At 44.1% G+C, this 25,364-nt stretch overlaps 1 protein-coding gene across 3 annotated transcripts in view; it reads left to right on the top strand.

Moving 5' to 3' along the window:
- LOC139262966 (fibroblast growth factor receptor 4-like) overlaps positions 1–25,364 on the top strand; it is a 102,214-nt gene that overhangs the window by 61,275 nt on the left and 15,575 nt on the right. For 2 of the 3 annotated variants that reach the window (XM_070878358.1, XM_070878357.1), the window contains exons 6-10: positions 2,979–3,102; positions 4,381–4,571; positions 4,871–5,009; positions 5,942–6,135; positions 25,014–25,159. In XM_070878358.1, the coding sequence (XP_070734459.1) occupies positions 2,979–3,102; positions 4,381–4,571; positions 4,871–5,009; positions 5,942–6,135; positions 25,014–25,159 (794 nt within the window). The remainder of the gene's footprint in view (positions 1–2,978; positions 3,103–4,380; positions 4,572–4,870; positions 5,010–5,941; positions 6,136–25,013; positions 25,160–25,364) is intronic. The other variant, XM_070878359.1, reaches the window with a different exon arrangement.

The raw sequence follows: 25,364 nt of genomic DNA on the forward strand, positions 1-25,364 counted from the left end.
AAGTGACAGGAAACAGAGAGTAGTGGTGAATGGTTGTTATTCGGGCTGATGGAAGATATACAGTGGTGTTCTCAGAAGTCAGTTCGAGGACCACTACTTTTCTTAATATATATTAATGACTTGGACATGGGTGTACAGGGCACAATTTCAAAATTTGCTGATAATACAAAACTTGGAAGTATAATGAACAGTGAGGAGGAGAATGATAGACTTCAGGAAGACTTATACAGACTGGTGAAATTAGCGGACAATTGGCAGATGAAATTTAACGCAAAAAAATGTGAATGATGCATTTTGGTAGTAAGAATGAGGAGAGGACATATAAACGAAATGGTACAATTCTAAAGGGGGTGCATGAACAGAGAGACCTGGGGGTATATGTGCACAAATTGTTGAAGGTGGCAGGGCAGGTTGAGAAAGCAGTTAAAAAGGCTTGTGGGATCATAAATAGAGGGATAGAGTACAAAAGTGCGGAAATTATGATGAACCGGTATAAAACAGTAGTTCGGCCCCAACTGGAGTACTGTGTCCAATTCTGGGCACCGAACTTAAGGAAGGATGTGAAGGCCTTAGAGAAGGTACAGAAAAGATTTATGAGAATTATTCCAGGAATGAGGGATTTGTTATGTTGAAAGACTGGAGAAGCTGGGGTTTGTCTCCTTGGAGCAACGAAGATTGGGAGGAGATTTGATAGAGGTGCTCAAAATAATGAGTTTGGACAGAGTAGATAGAGAGAAACTGTTCCCATTGGCAGTAGGGTCGAGAATCAGAGGACACAGATTCAAGGTGATTGACAAAAGAACCAAAGGCGACGCAAGAAAAAACTTTTTTACGCAGTGGTTAAGATCTGGAATGCACGGCCTGAAAGGATGGAGAAGGCAGACTCAATTTTATCTTTCAAAAGGAAGTTGGATACGTATCTGAAGGAAAAAAATTGCAGGGCTACGGGGAAAGGGCAGGGGAGTGGGACTAGCTAAGAGTTAGCACAGGCTCGACGGACCAAATGGTCTTCTTCCCTGCTGTAACCTTTCTATGATTCTAAAGTCTAAATTTAAATAAAGGAATTGGTAAATACTCTCTTCAGATCACCATAGACCTCGACATGAGTTGACACCAAACTACCAGGGATTTGACATATACACATCACAACTAACCCAGTCAGACATGCTTTCTTCCCCAGGACCACTAGTGATCATACACCTATCCTTTCCCCCTAAACAACAACCATTTAGCCAGATATCAGCCCCACGAGATCACTAGGGATTTAACATATTTTGTCAAACCCCATATATACATCAGGTGCATAACCCTTTCCCCCCCCAACTAATCCATGAAGGAAAAGGATGTGAAGGCCACTAAAGAAATGCTATTCTAACTCCTCTTATATTCTTAAATATACTGATTTGATGAAACACAACCCTGAGTAATTAATATTGTATTTCAAGCCATCTAAGTGTTCCTATGTTACTACAACACTGAAACTGGCATTGTAGAGTTAGCATATAGCTAAGCTCCAGTATAAAAGGTTCTATCATCTGATAGACAGGCCTGGAACATTGCCAGCAGCAATTTGAATAACACATTAAAGAAAGTGGCTTATATGAATAATAAATTATCAAAAAGGCAGAGGTGTATGAGTGATATATGATGCTTTCCTAGCATGTAGAAGTCTGCCAGCAGAGGAGGAACCATAATCAACCAAAAGAGTGAGAGTTCGGCAACTGCTATAACTATGTTTAGAATTCAATTTTTTAAGATGTTAAGAATCTTTTTTGAGTTGTGTTTATGGGCAAAGTTTTAAAATAAGAGTTGTCATGTTTGACAGAATTGACAATGTTGCTTTAAGAGTGTTCTAAGATCATTGCATTTTGTCTTGATATATAAATCTACATGTTTTGCTTATAAATATATAACTTGTTTGGTATTTTCTTGGTTCAGTTGGAAATACTCTCTCTGGTGAGTCCTAATGTCATGGGTTCAAGCCCCACTGCGGACTTGAGCGCCTAAGGTTGACACTTCGGCACAGCACTGACGAAGTGCTTCATTGTCAGAGATGTCTTATTTCAGATGAACATTAAACCAGAGTCCATCTGCCTGTTTAGACAAAGTAAAAGATCCAATAACACTATTTGGAGAACAGCAGGAGAACTTTCATTCGAGACCACCAAAAAAAGATAACTAGTCACTTATCTAATTCAACGTTTGTGAGATCTTGCTGTACACAAATTGGCTGCTGTGTTTGTCTACATTTCAGAATCAAATTCATCGGTTGTAAGACACTTTGGGATTCCCTGAAAACAAGCTAAAGCACTATATAAATGTAATTTGTTTCTTTGGAGAGAACAAGACCAACAAGTTGTTAAGTGAATGCAGAAAAGCAGAATTAAATATCCAGCTTCTATAGCCCCAATAGTAACCCAGAGCAGGAATCGGGCAGGTGGGGGCCAAGGTGAGCACAAACCCCCCCTGATCTCTGCATGAGGCCTGGGAGATTTAACTTTGCCTTTGTCTGTTTCTGAAATTAGTAACGGCTATGATGTCTCAGCAAAACCAACAAAGCTAAAGGGACATTGTCTTCATGAAAAATTGTTTGCCAAATCTTGTTTACTATATATCACCTGAAAACATATGATCAGATCACTTACATGTGACATCATAATGACAAACATGGTTATATACAACCCCAACAAGCATTGCCAAATCAAATATAACAGGTTAGATATTAAGCAAAGTTCCCTCTGCATTGACTTAACAAGCCCTTGCTAGTAAGCTACAGCATTTCCATGTGTAGAATAACCCTTCCTGATCAATCTGCCTGAATCCAAACCTTAAGATCCCCCAAAGGCTCAATTGGTAAAGTTAACCTGTAGACAAGCCAGAAAGTCCTAGTTTGATTCCTGGTCTGTACTCAATTCATTGCTTTTTAGTGCCTGCCATAAGTTTATTTGTCTCTCTTTTAATTTCATTTATCCTTTCAGCTACGCCATCAGCGATGGAGCCTGGTGATGGAGAGTGTTGTACCATCTGACCGTGGCAACTATACTTGCGTGGTTGAGAACAAGTATGGCAGCATCAACCACAGTTACCAACTGGAGGTGCTGGGTAAGGCTTGAGTGATTCAGAGAGATGCAAGCTGATATTGGAATTGGGAGAGATAATAAAGACTAGGTTCAAGTGATATCTAATGAACCGTACTTCTATAGATTCTGATCATCAGGTTGCAATGTTCTAAAGTAAGAAATGACTCAAAATGTTTGTGTTGCATTTCTCTAAAATAAATGCTTTATGCTTCCATTAAAATAGTGAACAGAGGAACACATTAAGCATTTATCCACTAGTATCGGCAAAAGTAATTTCTATGCTCTAAGCTTATGGGGTCTGTTGTACATATAATGGTTTGGATTTTCTGCTTCAGTGCTCCTGATGAACACCAGGAGTACACGTTGGGAACCTTTGCACTCCCAGCTCCTGATTTATCAGAATATTTAAATCGCGGGCTGAAAATCCAAGCCAGTATACATAACAAAGCCATATTAGGAGCCGTTTGTTTCGCTCATGATATTCAAACTAAACATTGTGCCACCAAAATGGAATGAACATAATTGCATGAAAAATAATCTTCAACTTAGAGTCAGGTAATTATAGGCAAAAAGGTACCAATTGTTATGATTCTGATAATGGCAGATTTTTGCTTTTGGAATATAGGTCCAATTATGGCTAAATTCCAAATGCTGATAAGAATCAAACAGAAGTAAAAGTCTACAATTGAGTCAAAAATTTCCATGAAAGCCAGGTGTTTTTGTTGGACTGGGTTGTGGTTGACTTTGGATCTGAACCGATATGATGTTTCTGGTTGACCTAAGATGTTATTAGTGGTGCAATTAGAGTCAGTGTAGGGTTTGACCACGATCTCTGTGTACAACGAGACTTCAAAGGAACATCAAAGATCACAATGCTGTTAACTGTAATAATGAAACCCATTATGAGCTATTCTGATCATCCATGTTACATTACTTGTTTATCTGTCTACCATATCTATCTACCATAGGGAATTGGGAATTAATGTTGACAATTTCTGCCTGGAAATTATTTGAAGAATGGAAGGAGTGAGCCAGGTTCTGTTACGATGGGCAATACAAATAAACAGTAGCCAAGAAACTGAGAGTGCTGCCATAGTACAATTTTCTTCCTGTTAAAGTAGTCTGAGGATGACTGAGGACAATCAGCTAAACAAATGCAGAGGCAAAAATTAATAGGGCCTAAAGTATCGGTAGCTCCTAAACCGTAATATATATATATAGGTTCTCAAGGTTGCAAGGCTATTCATCCTCGAGTGCTGTATTCTAAATTTATATTTATTGTAACTTCTTCTGCCCGCAGAACGATCTCCTCACCGACCTATCCTGCAGGTTGGGCTGCCAGCTAACAAATCTGTAGTGGTGGGCAGCAATGTGGAGTTCCACTGCAGAGTTTTCAGTGATGCCCAGCCTCACATTCAGTGGCTTAAACACGTGGAGGTGAACGGCAGTAGACATGGGCCAGATGAGGTCCCGTACGTCCAGGTTTTAAAGGTATGTACATGGGCCAACAAATGAATCATTTTAGGAACTATAACCATTCTAAAGTTGTTTATAACCAGTCAATTACAGTACACTTAGTGGGCAAGCTGCTTCTCAAATAACCTTTACAGTAGCGTGCCATTGTTATTATTTTGGCACACTGTGCTGTTATACTTTGAATAACCCAGTTATTTCCTGTTTCATCTCTCTGTAACCCAATATTATGCACCTGCAGAACACAGTTTATACTCATGTTGCTCTCTGCACAACATTATTTCTATGCCAATTCATTAATTTTCCTCTCTTCACAGACTGCTGATATTAACAGCACTGAAATTGAAGTCCTTTACTTGCATAATGTCACATTTGAGGATGCGGGGAAGTACACCTGCTTGGCAGGCAATTCTATTGGGATCTCTTACCACTCAGCATGGCTGACAGTTTTACCAGGTGCGTGCTACTAAACCTACAAGATGGGGCCAATGTCAACCGGTTAAGACAGGACGTGAACACTTAAGTATGTGCTTAAATGATTGCAGGGTCAATTTTAACTCTGGGTGCATTCAGGCCAGGTGGAATGTGGACAAGAGGGAAACCCCTGCAAAGACTTCAGCCTGATACTCAGGTCATTTTAACTCCCAGACCACATTTAAATACAGAAACACTGTCTCTTGCCAGAAACCGGTGGGAGTCATGTCAGAGCCAGCGCAGCGGGCGGTAGTAGAAATTGAGATATGAGCCCAAGGTCACCGCAAACAGAAGGGAATGGTCCCCGGCACAGTGTTAGTGCTGTGGGTGGGGGGTTCATACAGGTGATGCTAGGATTGGTTGGGAGTGACAAAATTGGGGCTGGGGAGATCAGAGGACTGCTTGCACAGTCAGGGGGAGCACAAGTAACCCGCAATAAAGATACATTTAAAAACTTACCTTGGCCTCTTCTGGCCTCTCCGTTGATTGCCACCTCATCCTGCTGTCAGGTTTGGCCCTGAGTGGCCCTCCCCAATCTTAGTTAAAATGTCATTGCAGTGCTAATGGCATCATTGGGCCATGACTTTTGAATGTAAAGTAGACCCCCGCCTGCCTGGGGTGGACATTCCTCCCATGGCTGTTCTGAGGTGAGAAAACATGGGGTAATCAGAGTTAAAATGGTCTCTTTTTTTTGAAGATAATGTGGTCTTATATCCAAGAGAAGTGCTAATCACTGATCTGCATGCTATCTTTGTTGCTGCCTGGGTGGTGACAGACTGTGATTTATGTGCCTAAGACACGGTTTTTGCCTGCTGTTTCGCATTGCCTTCAGTGCTGGCCTCAATAATCTCTGTAGTTATAAATGTAAGTTGTAACGAATATTCACGAGGGTTGTTCTATCTCTTATTCCATAGAAGAAGAACCCCAGAAAGCAACTGACTCCCCTGGGGCCAAATACACTGACATCTTGATTTATGCTGCTACCTCTCTGGCCATCATCTTGTCCGTGGTCATCGTTATACTATGCAGGATGCAGGCCAAGTCCACTAAGAGGGTCTTTGACCCACTCCCTGTGCAGAAACTCTCCAAGTTCCCTTTCAAAAGACAGGTAATAAAATTCTAAATAATATTTTACAGTGAAAAGAATCGAGAAAAGTACTACTGTCCTTCATGAATGGGAGATAGCGAAGGGTATCAGCTGCTTTTTTGGATAATGGAATTATGGGCGTATTGGGGTCGGTATCACTGTATTAAATCCTGGACACTGCCCAGTACATCAACAGTGTTGCATATTGCCTGCAAAGAAGCAACTACTAAAGTGCAGAAACACTTCAGTTGAGTGTTGAGATTTCTTTTACGGCTAAGCAAGTCATCCTCGTTTCGAGGAACCGTCTATGATGATGATAATGTTTTATATCTGATATAGCACTTGCTCCCTATTTCTTTTTTCCCTCTCCTTCAGCTCTGGAGGTGATAATTCATGCTGACATATGGCTGCATGGGCACCAACAGTCCTATCGTACCTTGCCCAAATCATCATTCTTCATATGTGAGCTTGGCGGGCTGTTCTGTCATGATGGTGGGAGGCATCTTTTCAGAGCCTGATCCTATCCTCATCCAACATTATGTGCACATTATCAAAAGGGGTCATTAGACAACAATCCAGAGTAGGAATTCTGGCTTAATTTTTTGTCAAATCTAGGGATGCTGAAGCCAATTATAGCCCTCCCATGCTCCCTATGAACATGGTGACTGAGACTGGCGAACTCAGCATAATCTACATTTCTTTGCACAGAGGCACTCTGCTGCAACACATTATATAGTCTGAAATCAGAGTTGGTGTTATCAGACACATTCTTAACATGTTGATATTGTAATGGAGGTTAAAAGCCCCAAAAGAGGAAAATTGATACAAGCTTGTGTATAAAACAGCATCACCAACAAAAATTTCGAGACTTGAATGGTATTGAAGCTAATTTCCTTGATTATTAGCACGGTACAGTCAACCCAACCTGCACCAACACCATCACTACAACAACCTGCACCAACATTATCTCAATACAACAACCTGCACCAACACTATCACTACAACAACCTGCACCAACACTATCACAGTACAACAATCTGCACCAACACTATCTCAGGACAACAACCTGCACCAACACTATCTCAATACAACAACTGCACCAACACTATCTCAGTACAACAACCTGCACCAACACTATCAGTACAACAACTGCACCAACACTATCACTACAACAACCTGCACCAACATTATCTCAATACAACAACCTGCACCAACACTATCACTACAACAACCTGCACCAACACTATCACTACAACAACCTGCACCAACATTATCTCAGTACAACAACCTGCACCAACACCATCGCTACAACAACCTGCACCAACATTATCTCAATACAACAACCTGCACCAACACTATCACTACAACAACCTGCACCAACACTATCTCAGTACAACAACTGCACCAACACTAGCTCAGTACAACAACCTGCACCAACACTAGCTCAGGACAACAACCTGCACCAACACTATCTCAGGACAACAACCTGCACCAACACTATCTCAGGACAACAACCTGCACCAACACTATCACTACAACAACCTGCACCAACACTATCTCAGTACAACAACTGCACCAACACTAGCTCAGGACAACAACCTGCACCAACACTATCTCAGTACAACAACCTGCACCAACACTATCTCAGTACAACAACCTGCACCAACACTATCACTACAACAACTGCACCAACACTATCTCAGTACAACAACCTGCACCAACACTATCTCAGGACAACAACCTGCACCAACACTATCTCAGGACAACAACCTGCACCAACACTATCTCAGTACAACAACCTGCACCAACACTATCTCAGTACAACAGCCTGCACCAACACTATCTCAGGACAACAACCTGCACCAATACTATCTCAGTACAACAACCTGCACCAACACTATCACAACAACTGCACCAACACTATCTCAGGACAACAACCTGCACCAACACTATCTCAGTACAACAACCTGCACCAACACTATCTCAGTACAACAACCTGCACCAACACTATCACTACAACAACTGCACCAACAATATCTCTCTACAACAACCTGCACCAACACGATCTCAGTACAACAACCTGCACCAACACTATCACTACAACAACCTGCACCAACACTATCTCAGTACAACAGCCTGCACCAACACTATCTCAGTACAACAACCTGCACCAACAATATCTCAGGAGAACAACCTGCACCAACACTATCTCAGGACAACAATCTGCACCAACACTATCTCAGGACAACAACCTGCACCAACACTATCTCAGGACAACAACCTGCACCAAAACTATCTCAGGACAACAACCTACACCAACACTATCTCAGGACAACAATCTGCACCAACACTATCTCAGTACAACAACTGCACCAACACTATCTCAGGACAACAACCTGCACCAACACTATCTCAGTACAATAACCTGCACCAATATTATCACTACAACAACTGCACCAACACTATCTCACTACAACAACCTGCACCAACACGATCTCAGTACAACAACCTGCACCAACACTATCTCAGTACAACAGCGTGCACCAACACTATCTCAGTACAACAACCTGCACCAACACTATCACTACAACAACCTGCACCAACACTATCTCAGTACAACAACCTGCACCAACACTATCTCAGGACAACAACCTGCACCAACACTATCTCAGTACAACAACCTGCACCAACACTATCTCAGTACAACAACCTGCACCAACACTATCTCAGTACAACAACCTGCACCAACACTATCTCAGGACAACAACCTGCACCAACACTATCTCAGGACAACAACCTGCACCAACACTATCTCAGGACAACAACCTGCACCAACACTATCTCAGGACAACAACCTGCACCAACACTATCTCAGGACAACAACCTGCACCAACACTATCTCAGGACAACAACCTGCACCATCACTATCTCAGGACAACAACCTGCACTAACACTATCTCAGTACAACAACTGCACCAACACTATCTCAGTACAACAACCTGCACCAACACTATCAGTACAACAACTGCACCAACACGAGCTCAGGACAACAACCTGCACCAACACTATCTCAGTACAACAATCTGCACCAACACTATCACTACAACAACCTGCACCAACACTATCTCAGTACAACAACTGCACCAACACTAGCTCAGTACAACAACCTGCACCAACACTATCTCAGGACAACAACCTGCACCAACACTATCTCAGTACAACAACCTGCACCAACACTATCACTACAACAACCTGCACCAACCCTAGCTCAGGACAACAACCTGCACCAACACGATCTCAGTACAACAACCTGCACCAACATTATCACTACAACAACCTGCACCAACATTATCTCAGGACAACAACCTGCACCAACACTATCACTACAACAACCTGCACCAACACTATCTCAGGACAACAACCTGCACCAACACTATCACTACAACAACCTGCACCAACACTATCTCAGTACAACAACTGCACCAACACGAGCTCAGGACAACAACCTGCACCAACACTATCTCAGTACAACAACCTGCACCAACACTGTCTCAGTACAACAACCTGCACCAACACTATCACTACAAAAGCCTGCACCAACACTATCTCAGGACAACAACCTGCACCAACACTATCTCAGTACAACAACCTGCACCAACACTATCACTACAACAACTGCACCAACACTATCTCAGTACAACAACCTGCACCAACACTATCTCAGGACAACAACCTGCACCAACACTATCTCAGGACAACAACCTGCACCAACACTATCTCAGTACAACAACCTGCACCAACACTATCTCAGGACAACAACCTGCACCAACACTATCTCAGTACAACAACCTGCACCAACACTATCTCAGTACAACAGCCTGCACCAACACTATCTCAGGACAACAACCTGCACCAACACTATCTCAGTACAACAACCTGCAGCAACACTATCACAACAACTGCACCAACACTATCTCAGTACAACAACGTGCACCAACACTATCTCAGGACAACAACCTGCACCAACACTATCTCAGTACAACAACCTGCACCAACACTATCACTACAACAACTGCACCAACAATATCTCTCTACAACAACCTGCACCAACACTATCTCAGTACAACAACCTGCACCAACACTATCTCACTACAACAACCTGCACCAACGCGATCTCAGTACAACAACCTGCACCAACACTATCACTACAACAACCTGCACCAACACTATCTCAGTACAACAGCCTGCACCAACACTATCTCAGTACAACAACCTGCACCAACACTATCTCAGGACAACAACCTGCACCAACACTATCTCAGGACAACAACCTGCACCAACACTATCTCAGGACAACAACCTGCACCAACACTATCTCAGGACAACAACCTGCACCAACACTATCTCAGCACAACAATCTGCACCAACACTATCTCAGTACAACAACTGCACCAACACTATCTCAGGACAACAACCTGCACCAACACTATCTCAGTACAATAACCTGCACCAATATTATCACTGCAACAACTGCACCAACACTATCTCACTACAACAACCTGCACCAACACGATCTCAGTACAACAACCTGCACCAACACTATCACTACAACAACCTGCACCAACCCTAGCTCAGGACAACAACCTGCACCAACACTATCTCAGTACAACAACCTGCACCAACATTATCACTACAACAACCTGCACCAACACTATCTCAGGACAACAACCTGCACCAACACTATCACTACAACAACCTGCACCAACACTATCTCAGGACAACAACCTGCACCGACACTATCTCAGTACAACAACTGCACCAACACTAGCTCAGGACAACAACCTGCACCAACACTATCACTACAAAAGCCTGCACCAACACTATCTCAGGACAACAACCTGCACCAACGCTATCACTACAACAACTGCACCAACACTATCTCAGTACAACAACCTGCACCAACACTATCTCAGGACAACAACCTGCACCAACACTATCTCAGGACAACAACCTGCACCAACACTATCTCAGTACAACAACCTGCACCAACACTATCTCAGGACAACAACCTGCACCAACACTATCTCAGTACAACAACCTGCACCAACACTATCTCAGTACAACAGCCTGCACCAACACTATCTCAGGACAACAACCTGCACCAACACTATCTCAGTACAACAACCTGCACCAACACTATCACAACAACCTGCACCAACACTATCTCAGTACAACAACCTGCACCAACACTATCTCAGGACAACAACCTGCACCAACACTATCTCAGTACAACAACCTGCACCAACACTATCACCACAACAACTGCACCAACAATATCTCTCTACAACAACCTGCACCAACACTATCTCAGTACAACAACCTGCACCAACACTATCTCACTACAACAACCTGCACCAACGCGATCTCAGTACAACAACCTGCACCAACACTATCACTACAACAACCTACACCAACACTATCTCAGTACAACAACCTGCACCAACACTATCTCAGGACAACAATCTGCACCAACACTATCTCAGGACAACAACCTGCACCAACACTATCTCAGGACAACAACCTGCACCAACACTATCTCAGGACAACAACCTGCACCAACACTATCTCAGGACAACAATCTGCACCAACACTATCTCAGTACAACAACTGCACCAACACGATCTCAGGACAACAACCTGCAACAACACTATCTCAGTACAATAACCTGCACCAATATTATCACTACAACAACTGCATCAACACTATCTCAGGACAACAACCTGCACCAACACTATCTCAGGACAACAACCTGCACCAACACTATCACTACAACAACCTGCACCAACACAATCTCAGTACAACAACCTGCACCAACACTATCACTACAACAACCTGCACCAACACTATCTCAGTACAACAACCTGCACCAACACTATCTCAGGACAACAACCTGCACCAACACTATCTCCGTACAACAACCTGCACCAACACTATCACTACAACAACCTGCACCAACACTATCTCAGTACAACAACCTGCACCAACACTATCACTACAACAACCTGCACCAACACTATCTCAGGACAACAACCTGCACCAACACTATCACTACAACAATCTGCACCAACACTATCTCAGGACAACAACCTGCACCAACACTATCTCAGGACAACAACCTGCACCAACACTATCTCACTAAAACAACCTGCACCAACGCTATCTCACTACAACCTGCACCAACACTATCTCAGTACAACAACCTGCACCAACACTATCTCACTACAACAACCTGCACCAACACTATCTCAGGACAACAACCTGCACCAACACTATCTCAGGACAACAACCTGCACCAACACTATCACTACAACAACCTGCACCAACACTATCTCAGTACAACAACCTGCACCAACACTATCTCAGTACAACAACCTGCACCAACACTATCACTACAACAATCTGCACCAACACTATCTCAGGACAACAACCTGCACCAACACTATCTCAGTACAACAGCCTGCACCAACACTATCTCAGGACAACAACCTGCACCAACACTATCTCAGTACAACAAGCTGCACCAACACTATCACAACAACTGCACCAACACTATCTCAGTACAACAACCTGCACCAACACTATCTCAGGACAACAACCTGCACCAACACTATCTCAGTACAACTACCTGCACCAACACTATCACTACAACAACTGCACCAACAATATCTCTCTACAACAACCTGCACCAACACTATCTCAGTACAATAACCTGCACCAACACTATCTCACTACAACAACCTGTACCAACGCGATCTCAGTACAACAACCTGCACCAACACTATCACTACAACAACCTGCACCAACACTATCTCAGTACAACAACCTGCACCAACACTATCTCAGGACAACAATCTGCACCAACACTATCTCAGGACAACAACCTGCACCAACACTATCTCAGGACAACAACCTGCACCAACACTATCTCAGGACAACAACCTGCACCAACACTATCTCAGGACAACAATCTGCACCAACACTATCTCAGTACAACAACTGCACCAACACTATCTCAGGACAACAACCTGCACCAACACTATCTCAGTACAATAACCTGCACCAATATTATCACTACAACAACTGCACCAACACTATCTCACTACAACAACCTGCACCAACACTATCTCAGTACAACAACCTGCACCAACACTATCTCAGGACAACAACCTGCACCAACACTATCACTACAACAACCTGCACCAACACAATCTCAGTACAACAACCTGCACCAACACTATCACTACAACAACCTGCACCAACACTATCTCAGTACAACAACCTGCACCAACACTATCTCAGGACAACAACCCCTGCACCAACACTATCTCAGTACAACAACCTGCACCAACACTATCACTACAACAACCTGCACCAACACTATCTCAGTACAACAACCTGCACCAACACTATCACTACAACAACCTGCACCAACACTATCTCAGGACAACAACCTGCACCAACACTATCTCAGTACAACAACCTGCACCAACACTATCTCAGGACAACAACCTGCACCAACACTATCACTACAACAACCTGCACCAACACTATCTCAGTACAACAACCTGCACCAACACTATCTCAGTACAACAACCTGCACCAGCACTATCACTACAACAACCTGCACCAACACTATCTCAGTACAACAACCTGCACCAACACTATCACAGTACAACAACCTGCACCAACACTATCTCAGTACAACAACCTGCACCAACACTATCAATACAACAACCTGCACCAACACTATCTCAGTACAACAACCTGCACCAACACTATCTCAGGACAACAACCTGCACCAACACTATCTCAGTACAACAACCTGCACCAACACTATCTCAGGACAACAACCTGCGCCAACACTATCTCAGGACAACAACCTGCACCAACACTATCTCAGTACAACAACCTGCACCAACACTATCTCAGTACAACAACCTGCACTAACACTATCTCAGGACAACAACCTGCACCAACACTATCTCAGTACAACAACCTGCACCAACACTATCTCAGGACAACAACCTGCACCAACACTATCTCAGTACAACAACCTGCACCAACACTATCTCAGGACAACAACCTGCACCAACACTATCTCAGTACAACAACCTGCACCAACACTATCTCAGTACAACAACCTGCACCAACACTATCTCAGGACAACAACCTGCACCAACACTATCTCAGGACAACAACCTGCACCAACACTATCACTACAACAACCTGCACCAACACTATCTCACTACAACAACCTGCACCAACACTATCACTTCAACAACCTGCACCAAAACTATCACTACAACAACCTGCACCAACACTATCACTTCAACAACCTGCACCAACACTATCTCACGACAACAACCTGCACCAACACTATCACTACAACAACCTGCACCAACACTATCACTTCAACAACCTGCACCAACACTATCTCACTACAACAACCTGCACCAACACTATCTCAGTACAACAACCTGCACCAACACTATCTCAGTACAACAACCTGCACCAACACTATCTCAGTACAACAACCTGCACAACACTATCACTACAACAACCTGCACAACACTATCTCAGGACAACAACCTGCACCAACACTATCTCAGTACAACAACTGCACCAACATTATCTCAGTACAACAACCTGCACCAACACTATCACTACAACAACCTGCACCAACACTATCTCAGGACAACAACCTGCACCAACACTATCTCAGTACAACAACCTGCACCAACACTATCACTACAACAACTGCACCAACACTATCTCAGTACAACAACCTGCACCAACACTATCTCAGGACAACAACCTGCACCAACACTATCTCAGGACAACAACCTGCACCAACACTATCTCAGTACAACAACCTGCACCAACACTATCTCAGGACAACAACCTGCACCAACACTATCTCATTACAACAACCTGCACCAACACTATCTCAGTACAACAGCCTGCACCAACACTATCTCAGGACAACAACCTGCACCAACACTATCTCAGTACAACAACCTGCACCAACACTATCACTACAACAACTGCACCAACAATATCTCTCTACAACAACCTGCACCAACACTATCTCAGTACAACAACCTGCACCAACACTATCTCACTACAACAACCTGCACCAACGCGATCTCAGTACAACAACCTGCACCAACACTATCACTACAACAACCTGCACCAACACTATCTCAGTACAACAGCCTGCACCAACACTATCTCAGTACAACAACCTGCACCAACACTATCTCAGGACAACAATCTGCACCAACACTATCTCAGGACAACAACCTGCACCAACACTATCTCAGGACAACAACCTGCACCAACACTATCTGAGGACAACAACCTGCACCAACACTATCTCAGCACAACAATCTGCACCAACACTATCTCAGTACAACAACTGCACCAACACTATCTCAGGACAACAACCTGCACCAACACTATCTCAGTACAATAACCTGCACCAATATTATCACTGCAACAACTGCACCAACACTATCTCACTACAACAACCTGCACCAACACGATCTCAGTACAACAACCTGCACCAACACTATCACTACAACAACCTGCACCAACCCTAGCTCAGGACAACAACCTGCACCAACACTATCTCAGTACAACAACCTGCACCAACATTATCACTACAACAACCTGCACCAACACTATCTCAGGACAACAACCTGCACCAACACTATCACTACAACAACCTGCACCAACACTATCTCAGGACAACAACCTGCACCGACACTATCTCAGTACAACAACTACACCAACACTAGCTCAGGACAACAACCTGCACCAACACTATCACTACAAAAGCCTGCACCAACACTATCTCAGGACAACAACCTGCACCAACACTATCTCAGTACAACAACCTGCACCAACACTATCACTACAAAAGCCTGCACCAACACTATCTCAGGACAACAACCTGCACCAACGCTATCACTACAACAACTGCACCAACACTATCTCAGTACAACAACCTGCACCAACACTATCTCAGGACAACAACCTGCACCAACACTATCTCAGTACAACAACCTGCACCAACACTATCTCAGTACAACAGCCTGCACCAACACTATCTCAGGACAACAACCTGCACCAACGCGATCTCAGTACAACAACCTGCACCAACACTATCACTACAACAACCTGCACCAACACTATCACTACAAAAGCCTGCACCAACACTATCTCAGGACAACAACCTGCACCAACACTATCTCAGGACAACAACCTGCACCAACACTATCACTACAAAAGCCTGCACCAACACTATCTCAGGACAACAACCTGCACCAACGCTATCACTACAACAACTGCACCAACACTATCTCAGTACAACAACCTGCACCAACACTATCTCAGGACAACAACCTGCACCAACACTATCTCAGTACAACAACCTGCACCAACACTATCTCAGTACAACAGCCTGCACCAACACTATCTCAGGACAACAACCTGCACCAACGCGATCTCAGTACAACAACCTGCACCAACACTATCACTACAACAACCTGCACCAACACTATCTCAGTACAACAACCTGCACCAACACTATCTCAGGACAACAATCTGCACCAACACTATCTCAGGACAACAACCTGCACCAACACTATCTCAGGACAACAACCTGCACCAACACTATCTCAGGACAACAACCTGCACCAACACTATCTTAGGACAACAATCTGCACCAACACTATCTCAGTACAACAACTGCACCAACACTATCTCAGGACAACAACCTGCACCAACACTATCTCAGTACAATAACCTGCACCAATATTATCACGACAACAACTGCACCAACACTATCTCAGGACAACAACCTGCACCAACACTATCTCAGTACAACAACCTGCACCAACACTATCTCAGGACAACAACCTGCACCAACACTATCACTACAACAACCTGCACCAACACAATCTCAGTACAACAACCTGCACCAACACTATCACTACAACAACCTGCACCAACACTATCTCAGTACAACAACCTGCACCAACACTATCTCAGGACAACAACCTGCACCAACACTATCTCAGTACAACAACCTGCACCAACACTATCACTACAACAACCTGCACCAACACTATCTCAGTACAACAACCTGCACCAACACTATCACTACAACAACCTGCACCAACACTATCTCAGGACAACAACCTGCACCAACACTATCACTACAACAATCTGCACCAACACTATCTCAGGACAACAACCTGCACCAACACTATCTCAGGACAACAACCTGCACCAACACTATCTCACTAAAACAACCTGCACCAACACTATCTCACTACAACCTGCACCAACACTATCTCAGTACAACAACCTGCACCAACACTATCTCACTACAACAACCTGCACCAACACTATCTCAGTACAACAACCTGCACCAACACTATCTCAGGACAACAACCTGCACCAACACTATCACTACAACAACCTGCACCAACACTATCTCAGTACAACAACCTGCACCAACACTATCTCAGTACAACAACCTGCACCAACACTATCACTACAACAATCTGCACCAACACTATCTCAGGACAACAACCTGCACCAACACTATCTCAGTACAACAACCTGCACCAACACTATCTCAGGACAACAACCTGCACCAACACTATCTCAGTATAACAACTGCACCAACACTATCACAACAACTGCACCAACACTATCTCAGTACAACAACCTGCACCAACACTATCTCAGGACAACAACCTGCACCAACACTATCTCAGTACAACAACCTGCACCAACACTATCACTACAACAACTGCACCAACAATATCTCTCTACAACAACCTGCACCAACACTATCTCAGTACAACAACCTGCACCAACACTATCTCACTACAACAACCTGCACCAACGCGATCTCAGTACAACAACCTGCACCAACACTATCACTACAACAACCTGCACCAACACTATCTCAGTACAACAACCTGCACCAACACTATCTCAGGACAACAATCTGCACCAACACTATCTCAGGACAACAACCTGCACCAACACTATCTCAGGACAACAACCTGCACCAACACTATCTCAGGACAACAACCTGCACCAACACTATCTCAGGACAACAATCTGCACCAACACTATCTCAGTACAACAACTGCACCAACACTATCTCAGGACAACAACCTGCACCAACACTATCTCAGTACAATAACCTGCACCAATATTATCACTACAACAACTGCACCAACACTATCTCAGGACAACAACCTGCACCAACACTATCTCAGTACAACAACGTGCACCAACACTATCTCAGGACAACAACCTGCACCAACACTATCACTACAACAACCTGCACCAACACAATCTCAGTACAACAACCTGCACCAACACTATCACTACAACAACCTGCACCAACACTATCTCAGTACAACAACCTGCACCAACACTATCTCAGGACAACAACCTGCACCAACACTATCTCAGTACAACAACCTGCACCAACACTATCACTACAACAACCTGCACCAACACTATCTCAGTACAACAACCTGCACCAACACTATCACTACAACAACCTGCACCAACACTATCTCAGGACAACAACCTGCACCAACACTATCACTACAACAATCTGCACCAACACTATCTCAGGACAACAACCTGCACCAACACTATCTCAGGACAACAACCTGCACCAACACTATCTCACTAAAACAACCTGCACCAACACTATCTCACTACAACCTGCACCAACACTATCTCAGTACAACAACCTGCACCAACACTATCTCACTACAACAACCTGCACCAACACTATCTCAGTACAACAACCTGCACCAACACTATCTCAGGACAACAACCTGCACCAACACTATCACTACAACAACCTGCACCAACACTATCTCAGTACAACAACCTGCACCAACACTATCTCAGTACAACAACCTGCACCAGCACTATCACTACAACAACCTGCACCAACACTATCTCAGTACAACAACCTGCACCAACACTATCACAGTACAACAACCTGCACCAACACTATCACAGTACAACAACCTGCACCAACACTATCTCAGTACAACAACCTGCACCAACACTATCAATACAACAACCTGCACCAACACTATCTCAGTACAACAACCTGCACCAACACTATCTCAGGACAACAACCTGCACCAACACTATCTCAGTACAACAACCTGCACCAACACTATCTCAGGACAACAACCTGCACCAACACTATCTCAGGACAACAACCTGCACCAACACTATCTCAGTACAACAACCTGCACCAACACTATCTCAGTACAACAACCTGCACCAACACTATCTCAGTACAACAACCTGCACCAACACTATCACTACAACAACCTGCACCAATACTATCTCAGGACAACAACCTGCACCAACACTATCTCAGTACAACAACTGCACCAACACTATCTCAGTACAACAACCTGCACCAACACTATCACTACAACAACCTGCACCAACACTATCTCAGGACAACAACCTGCACCAACACTATCTCAGTACAACAACCTGCACCAACACTATCTCAGGACAACAACTTGCACCAACACTATCTCAGTACAACAACCTGCACCAACACTATCACTACAACAACCTGCACCAACACTATCTCAGGACAACAACCTGCACCAACACTATCTCAGTACAACAACCTGCACCAACACTATCACTACAAAAGCCTGCACCAACACTATCTCAGGACAACAACCTGCACCAACACTATCTCAGTACAACAACCTGCACCAACACTATCACTACAACAACCTGCACCAACACTATCTCAGTACAACAACCTGCACCAACACTATCACTACAACAACCTGCACCAATACTATCTCAGGACAACAACCTGCACCAACACTATCTCAGTACAACAACTGCACCAACACTATCTCAGTACAACAACCTGCACCAACACTATCTCAGTACAACAACCTGCACCAACACTGTCTCAGTACAACAACCTGCACCAACACTATCACTACAAAAGCCTGCACCAACACTATCTCAGGACAACAACCTGCACCAACACTATCTCAGTACAACAACCTGCACCAACACTATCTCAGTACAACAACCTGCACCAGCACTATCACTACAACAACCTGCACCAACACTATCTCAGTACAACAACCTGCACCAACACTATCACAGTACAACAACCTGCACCAACACTATCACAGTACAACAACCTGCACCAACACTATCTCAGTACAACAACCTGCACCAACACTATCTCAGTACAACAACCTGCACCAACACTATCTCAGTACAACAACCTGCACCAACACTATCTCAGGACAACAACCTGCACCAACACTATCTCAGTACAACAACCTGCACCAACACTATCTCAGGACAACAACCTGCACCAACACTATCTCAGGACAACAACCTGCACCAACACTATCTCAGTACAACAACCTGCACCAACACTATCTCAGTACAACAACCTGCACCAACACTATCTCAGTACAACAACCTGCACCAACACTATCACTACAACAACCTGCACCAACACTATCTCAGGACAACAACCTGCACCAACACTATCTCAGTACAACAACTGCACCAACACTATCTCAGTACAACAACCTGCACCAACACTATCACTACAACAACCTGCACCAACACTATCTCAGGACAACAACCTGCACCAACACTATCTCAGTACAACAACCTGCACCAACACTATCTCAGGACAACAACTTGCACCAACACTATCTCAGTACAACAACCTGCACCAACACTATCACTACAACAACCTGCACCAACACTATCTCAGGACAACAACCTGCACCAACACTATCTCAGTACAACAACCTGCACCAACACTATCACTACAACAACCTGCACCAACACTATCTCAGTACAACAACCTGCACCAACACTATCTCAGTACAACAACCTGCACTAACACTATCTCAGTACAACAACCTGCACCAACACTATCTCAGGACAACAACCTGCACCAACACTATCTCAGTACAACAACCTGCACCAACACTATCTCAGGACAACAACCTGCACCAACACTATCTCAGTACAACAACCTGCACCAACACTATCTCAGTACAACAACCTGCACCAACACTATCTCAGGACAACAACCTGCACCAACACTATCTCAGGACAACAACCTGCACCAACACAATCTCAGTACAACAACCTGCACCAACACTATCTCACTACAACAACCTGCACCAACACTATCACTTCAACAACCTGCACCAACACTATCACTACAACAACCTGCACCAACACTATCACTTCAACAACCTGCACCAACACTATCTCACTACAACAACCTGCACCAACACTATCACTACAACAACCTGCACCAACACTATCACTTCAACAACCTGCACCAACACTATCTCACTACAACAACCTGCACCAACACTATCTCAGTACAACAACCTGCACCAACACTATCTCAGTACAACAACCTGCACCAACACTATCTCAGTACAACAACCTGCACCAACACTATCTCAGTACAACAACCTGCACAACACTATCACTACAACAACCTGCACCAACACTATCTCAGGACAACAACCTGCACCAACACTATCTCAGTACAACAACTGCACCAACACTATCTCAGTACAACAACCTGCACCAACACTATCACTACAACAACCTGCACCAACACTATCTCAGGACAACAACCTGCACCAACACTATCTCAGTACAACAACCTGCACCAACACTATCACTACAACAACCTGCACCAACACTATCTCAGGACAACAACCTGCACCAACACTATCTCAGTACAACAACTGCACCAACACTATCACTACAACAACCTGCACCAACACTATCTCAGTACAACAACCTGCACCAACACTATCTCAGGACAACAACTTGCACCAACACTATCTCAGTACAACAACCTGCACCAACACTATCTCAGTACAACAACCTGCACCAACACTATCACTACAACAACCTGCACCAACACTATCTCAGGACAACAACCTGCACCAACACTATCTCAGTACAACAACCTGCACCAACACTATCTCAGGACAACAACTTGCACCAACACTATCTCAGTACAACAACCTGCACCAACACTATCACTACAACAACCTGCACCAACACTATCTCAGGACAACAACCTGCACCAACACTATCTCAGTACAACAACCTGCACCAACACTATCTCAGGACAACAACCTGCACCAACACTATCTCAGTACAACAACCTGCACCAACACTATCTCAGGACAACAACCTGCACCAACACTATCTCAGTACAACAACCTGCACCAACACTATCTCAGTACAACAACCTGCACCAACACTATCTCAGTACAACAACCTGCACCAACACTATCTCACTACAACAACCTGCACCAACACTATCACTTCAACAACCTGCACCAACACTATCACTACAACAACCTGCACCAACACTATCTCACTACAACAACCTGCACCAACACTATCTCACTACAACAACCTGCACCAACACTATCACTACAACAACCTGCACCAACACTATCACTTCAACAACCTGCACCAACACTATCTCACTACAACAACCTGCACCAACACTATCTCAGTACAACAACCTGCACAAACACTATCTCAGTACAACAACCTGCACCAACACTATCTCAGTACAACAACCTGCACCAACACTATCTCAGTACAACAACCTGCACAACACTATCACTACAACAACCTGCACCAACACTATCTCAGGACAACAACCTGCACCAACACTATCTCAGTACAACAACTGCACCAACACTATCTCAGTACAACAACCTGCACCAACACTATCACTACAACAACCTGCACCAACACTATCTCAGGACAACAACCTGCACCAACACTATCTCAGTACAACAACCTGCACCAACACTATCACTACAACAACCTGCACCAACACTATCTCAGTACAACAACCTGCACCAACACTATCTCAGGACAACAACTTGCACCAACACTATCTCAGTACAACAACCTGCACCAACACTATCTCACTACAACAACCTGCACCAACACTATCACTACAACAACCTGCACCAACACTATCACTTCAACAACCTGCACCAACACTATCTCACTACAACAACCTGCACCAACACTATCACTACAACAACCTGCACCAACACTATCACTTCAACAACCTGCACCAACACTATCTCACTACAACAACCTGCACCAACACTATCTCAGTACAACAACCTGCACCAACACTATCTCAGTACAACAACCTGCACCAACACTATCTCAGTACAACAACCTGCACCAACACTATCTCAGTACAACAACCTGCACAACACTATCACTACAACAACCTGCACCAACACTATCTCAGGACAACAACCTGCACCAACACTATCTCAGTACAACAACTGCACCAACACTATCTCAGTACAACAACCTGCACCAACACTATCACTACAACAACCTGCACCAACACTATCTCAGGACAACAACCTGCACCAACACTATCTCAGTACAACAACCTGCACCAACACTATCACTACAACAACCTGCACCAACACTATCTCAGGACAACAACCTGCACCAACACTATCTCAGTACAACAACTGCACCAACACTATCACTACAACAACCTGCACCAACACTATCTCAGTACAACAACCTGCACCAACACTATCTCAGGACAACAACTTGCACCAACACTATCTCAGTACAACAACCTGCACCAACACTATCTCAGTACAACAACCTGCACCAACACTATCACTACAACAACCTGCACCAACACTATCTCAGGACAACAACCTGCACCAACACTATCTCAGTACAACAACCTGCACCAACACTATCTCAGGACAACAACTTGCACCAACACTATCTCAGTACAACAACCTGCACCAACACTATCACTTCAACAACCTGCACCAACACTATCACTACAACAACCTGCACCAACACTATCTCACTACAACAACCTGCACCAACACTATCTCACTACAACAACCTGCACCAACACTATCACTACAACAACCTGCACCAACACTATCACTTCAACAACCTGCACCAACACTATCTCACTACAACAACCTGCACCAACACTATCTCAGTACAACAACCTGCACAAACACTATCTCAGTACAACAACCTGCACCAACACTATCTCAGTACAACAACCTGCACCAACACTATCTCAGTACAACAACCTGCACAACACTATCACTACAACAACCTGCACCAACACTATCTCAGGACAACAACCTGCACCAACACTATCTCAGTACAACAACTGCACCAACACTATCTCAGTACAACAACCTGCACCAACACTATCACTACAACAACCTGCACCAACACTATCTCAGGACAACAACCTGCACCAACACTATCTCAGTACAACAACCTGCACCAACACTATCACTACAACAACCTGCACCAACACTATCTCAGTACAACAACCTGCACCAACACTATCTCAGGACAACAACTTGCACCAACACTATCTCAGTACAACAACCTGCACCAACACTATCTCACTACAACAACCTGCACCAACACTATCACTACAACAACCTGCACCAACACTATCACTTCAACAACCTGCACCAACACTATCTCACTGCAACAACCTGCACCAACACTATCACTACAACAACCTGCACCAACACTATCTCAGTACAACAACCTGCACCAACATTATCACAGTACATGAACACAATCTTCATGAACACAAGTTGGGTCTTGTTAGAGATAAATGTGTTTGGAGTGATGTTTTAAGTATGCCTACAGTCTAATGACTCACTTTATTTCATTTTTAGTTTTCACGCGAATCAAACTCTTCAATGAAGTCAAATGCCTCTCTGGTGAGGGTTGCACGGCTATCCTCCAGTGGCACACCCATGTTGGCAGGTGTTGTGGAGTTTGAGCTACCAATGGACCCAAAATGGGAATTCCATCGAGATAAGTAAGTGTGATGGGGAGAAGTGTGTAGGATGGGGCTACAGACTGAATATCAATCTTCAAACCTCATAGTAATCTGGACAGGCTGCAGATGACTCAAAGACAGATGGCCCTCAATAACACATGAACCAAACAGTCTTCTATATAATCTTCTGCTGAAAATGCAGTTCAGGGGACTATAAAATCCTATGTTAAATGGTCAGTGTTAG

This window comes from Pristiophorus japonicus, chromosome 4 (assembly GCF_044704955.1).
Source record: "Pristiophorus japonicus isolate sPriJap1 chromosome 4, sPriJap1.hap1, whole genome shotgun sequence".
NCBI lineage: Eukaryota > Metazoa > Chordata > Chondrichthyes > Pristiophoridae > Pristiophorus > Pristiophorus japonicus.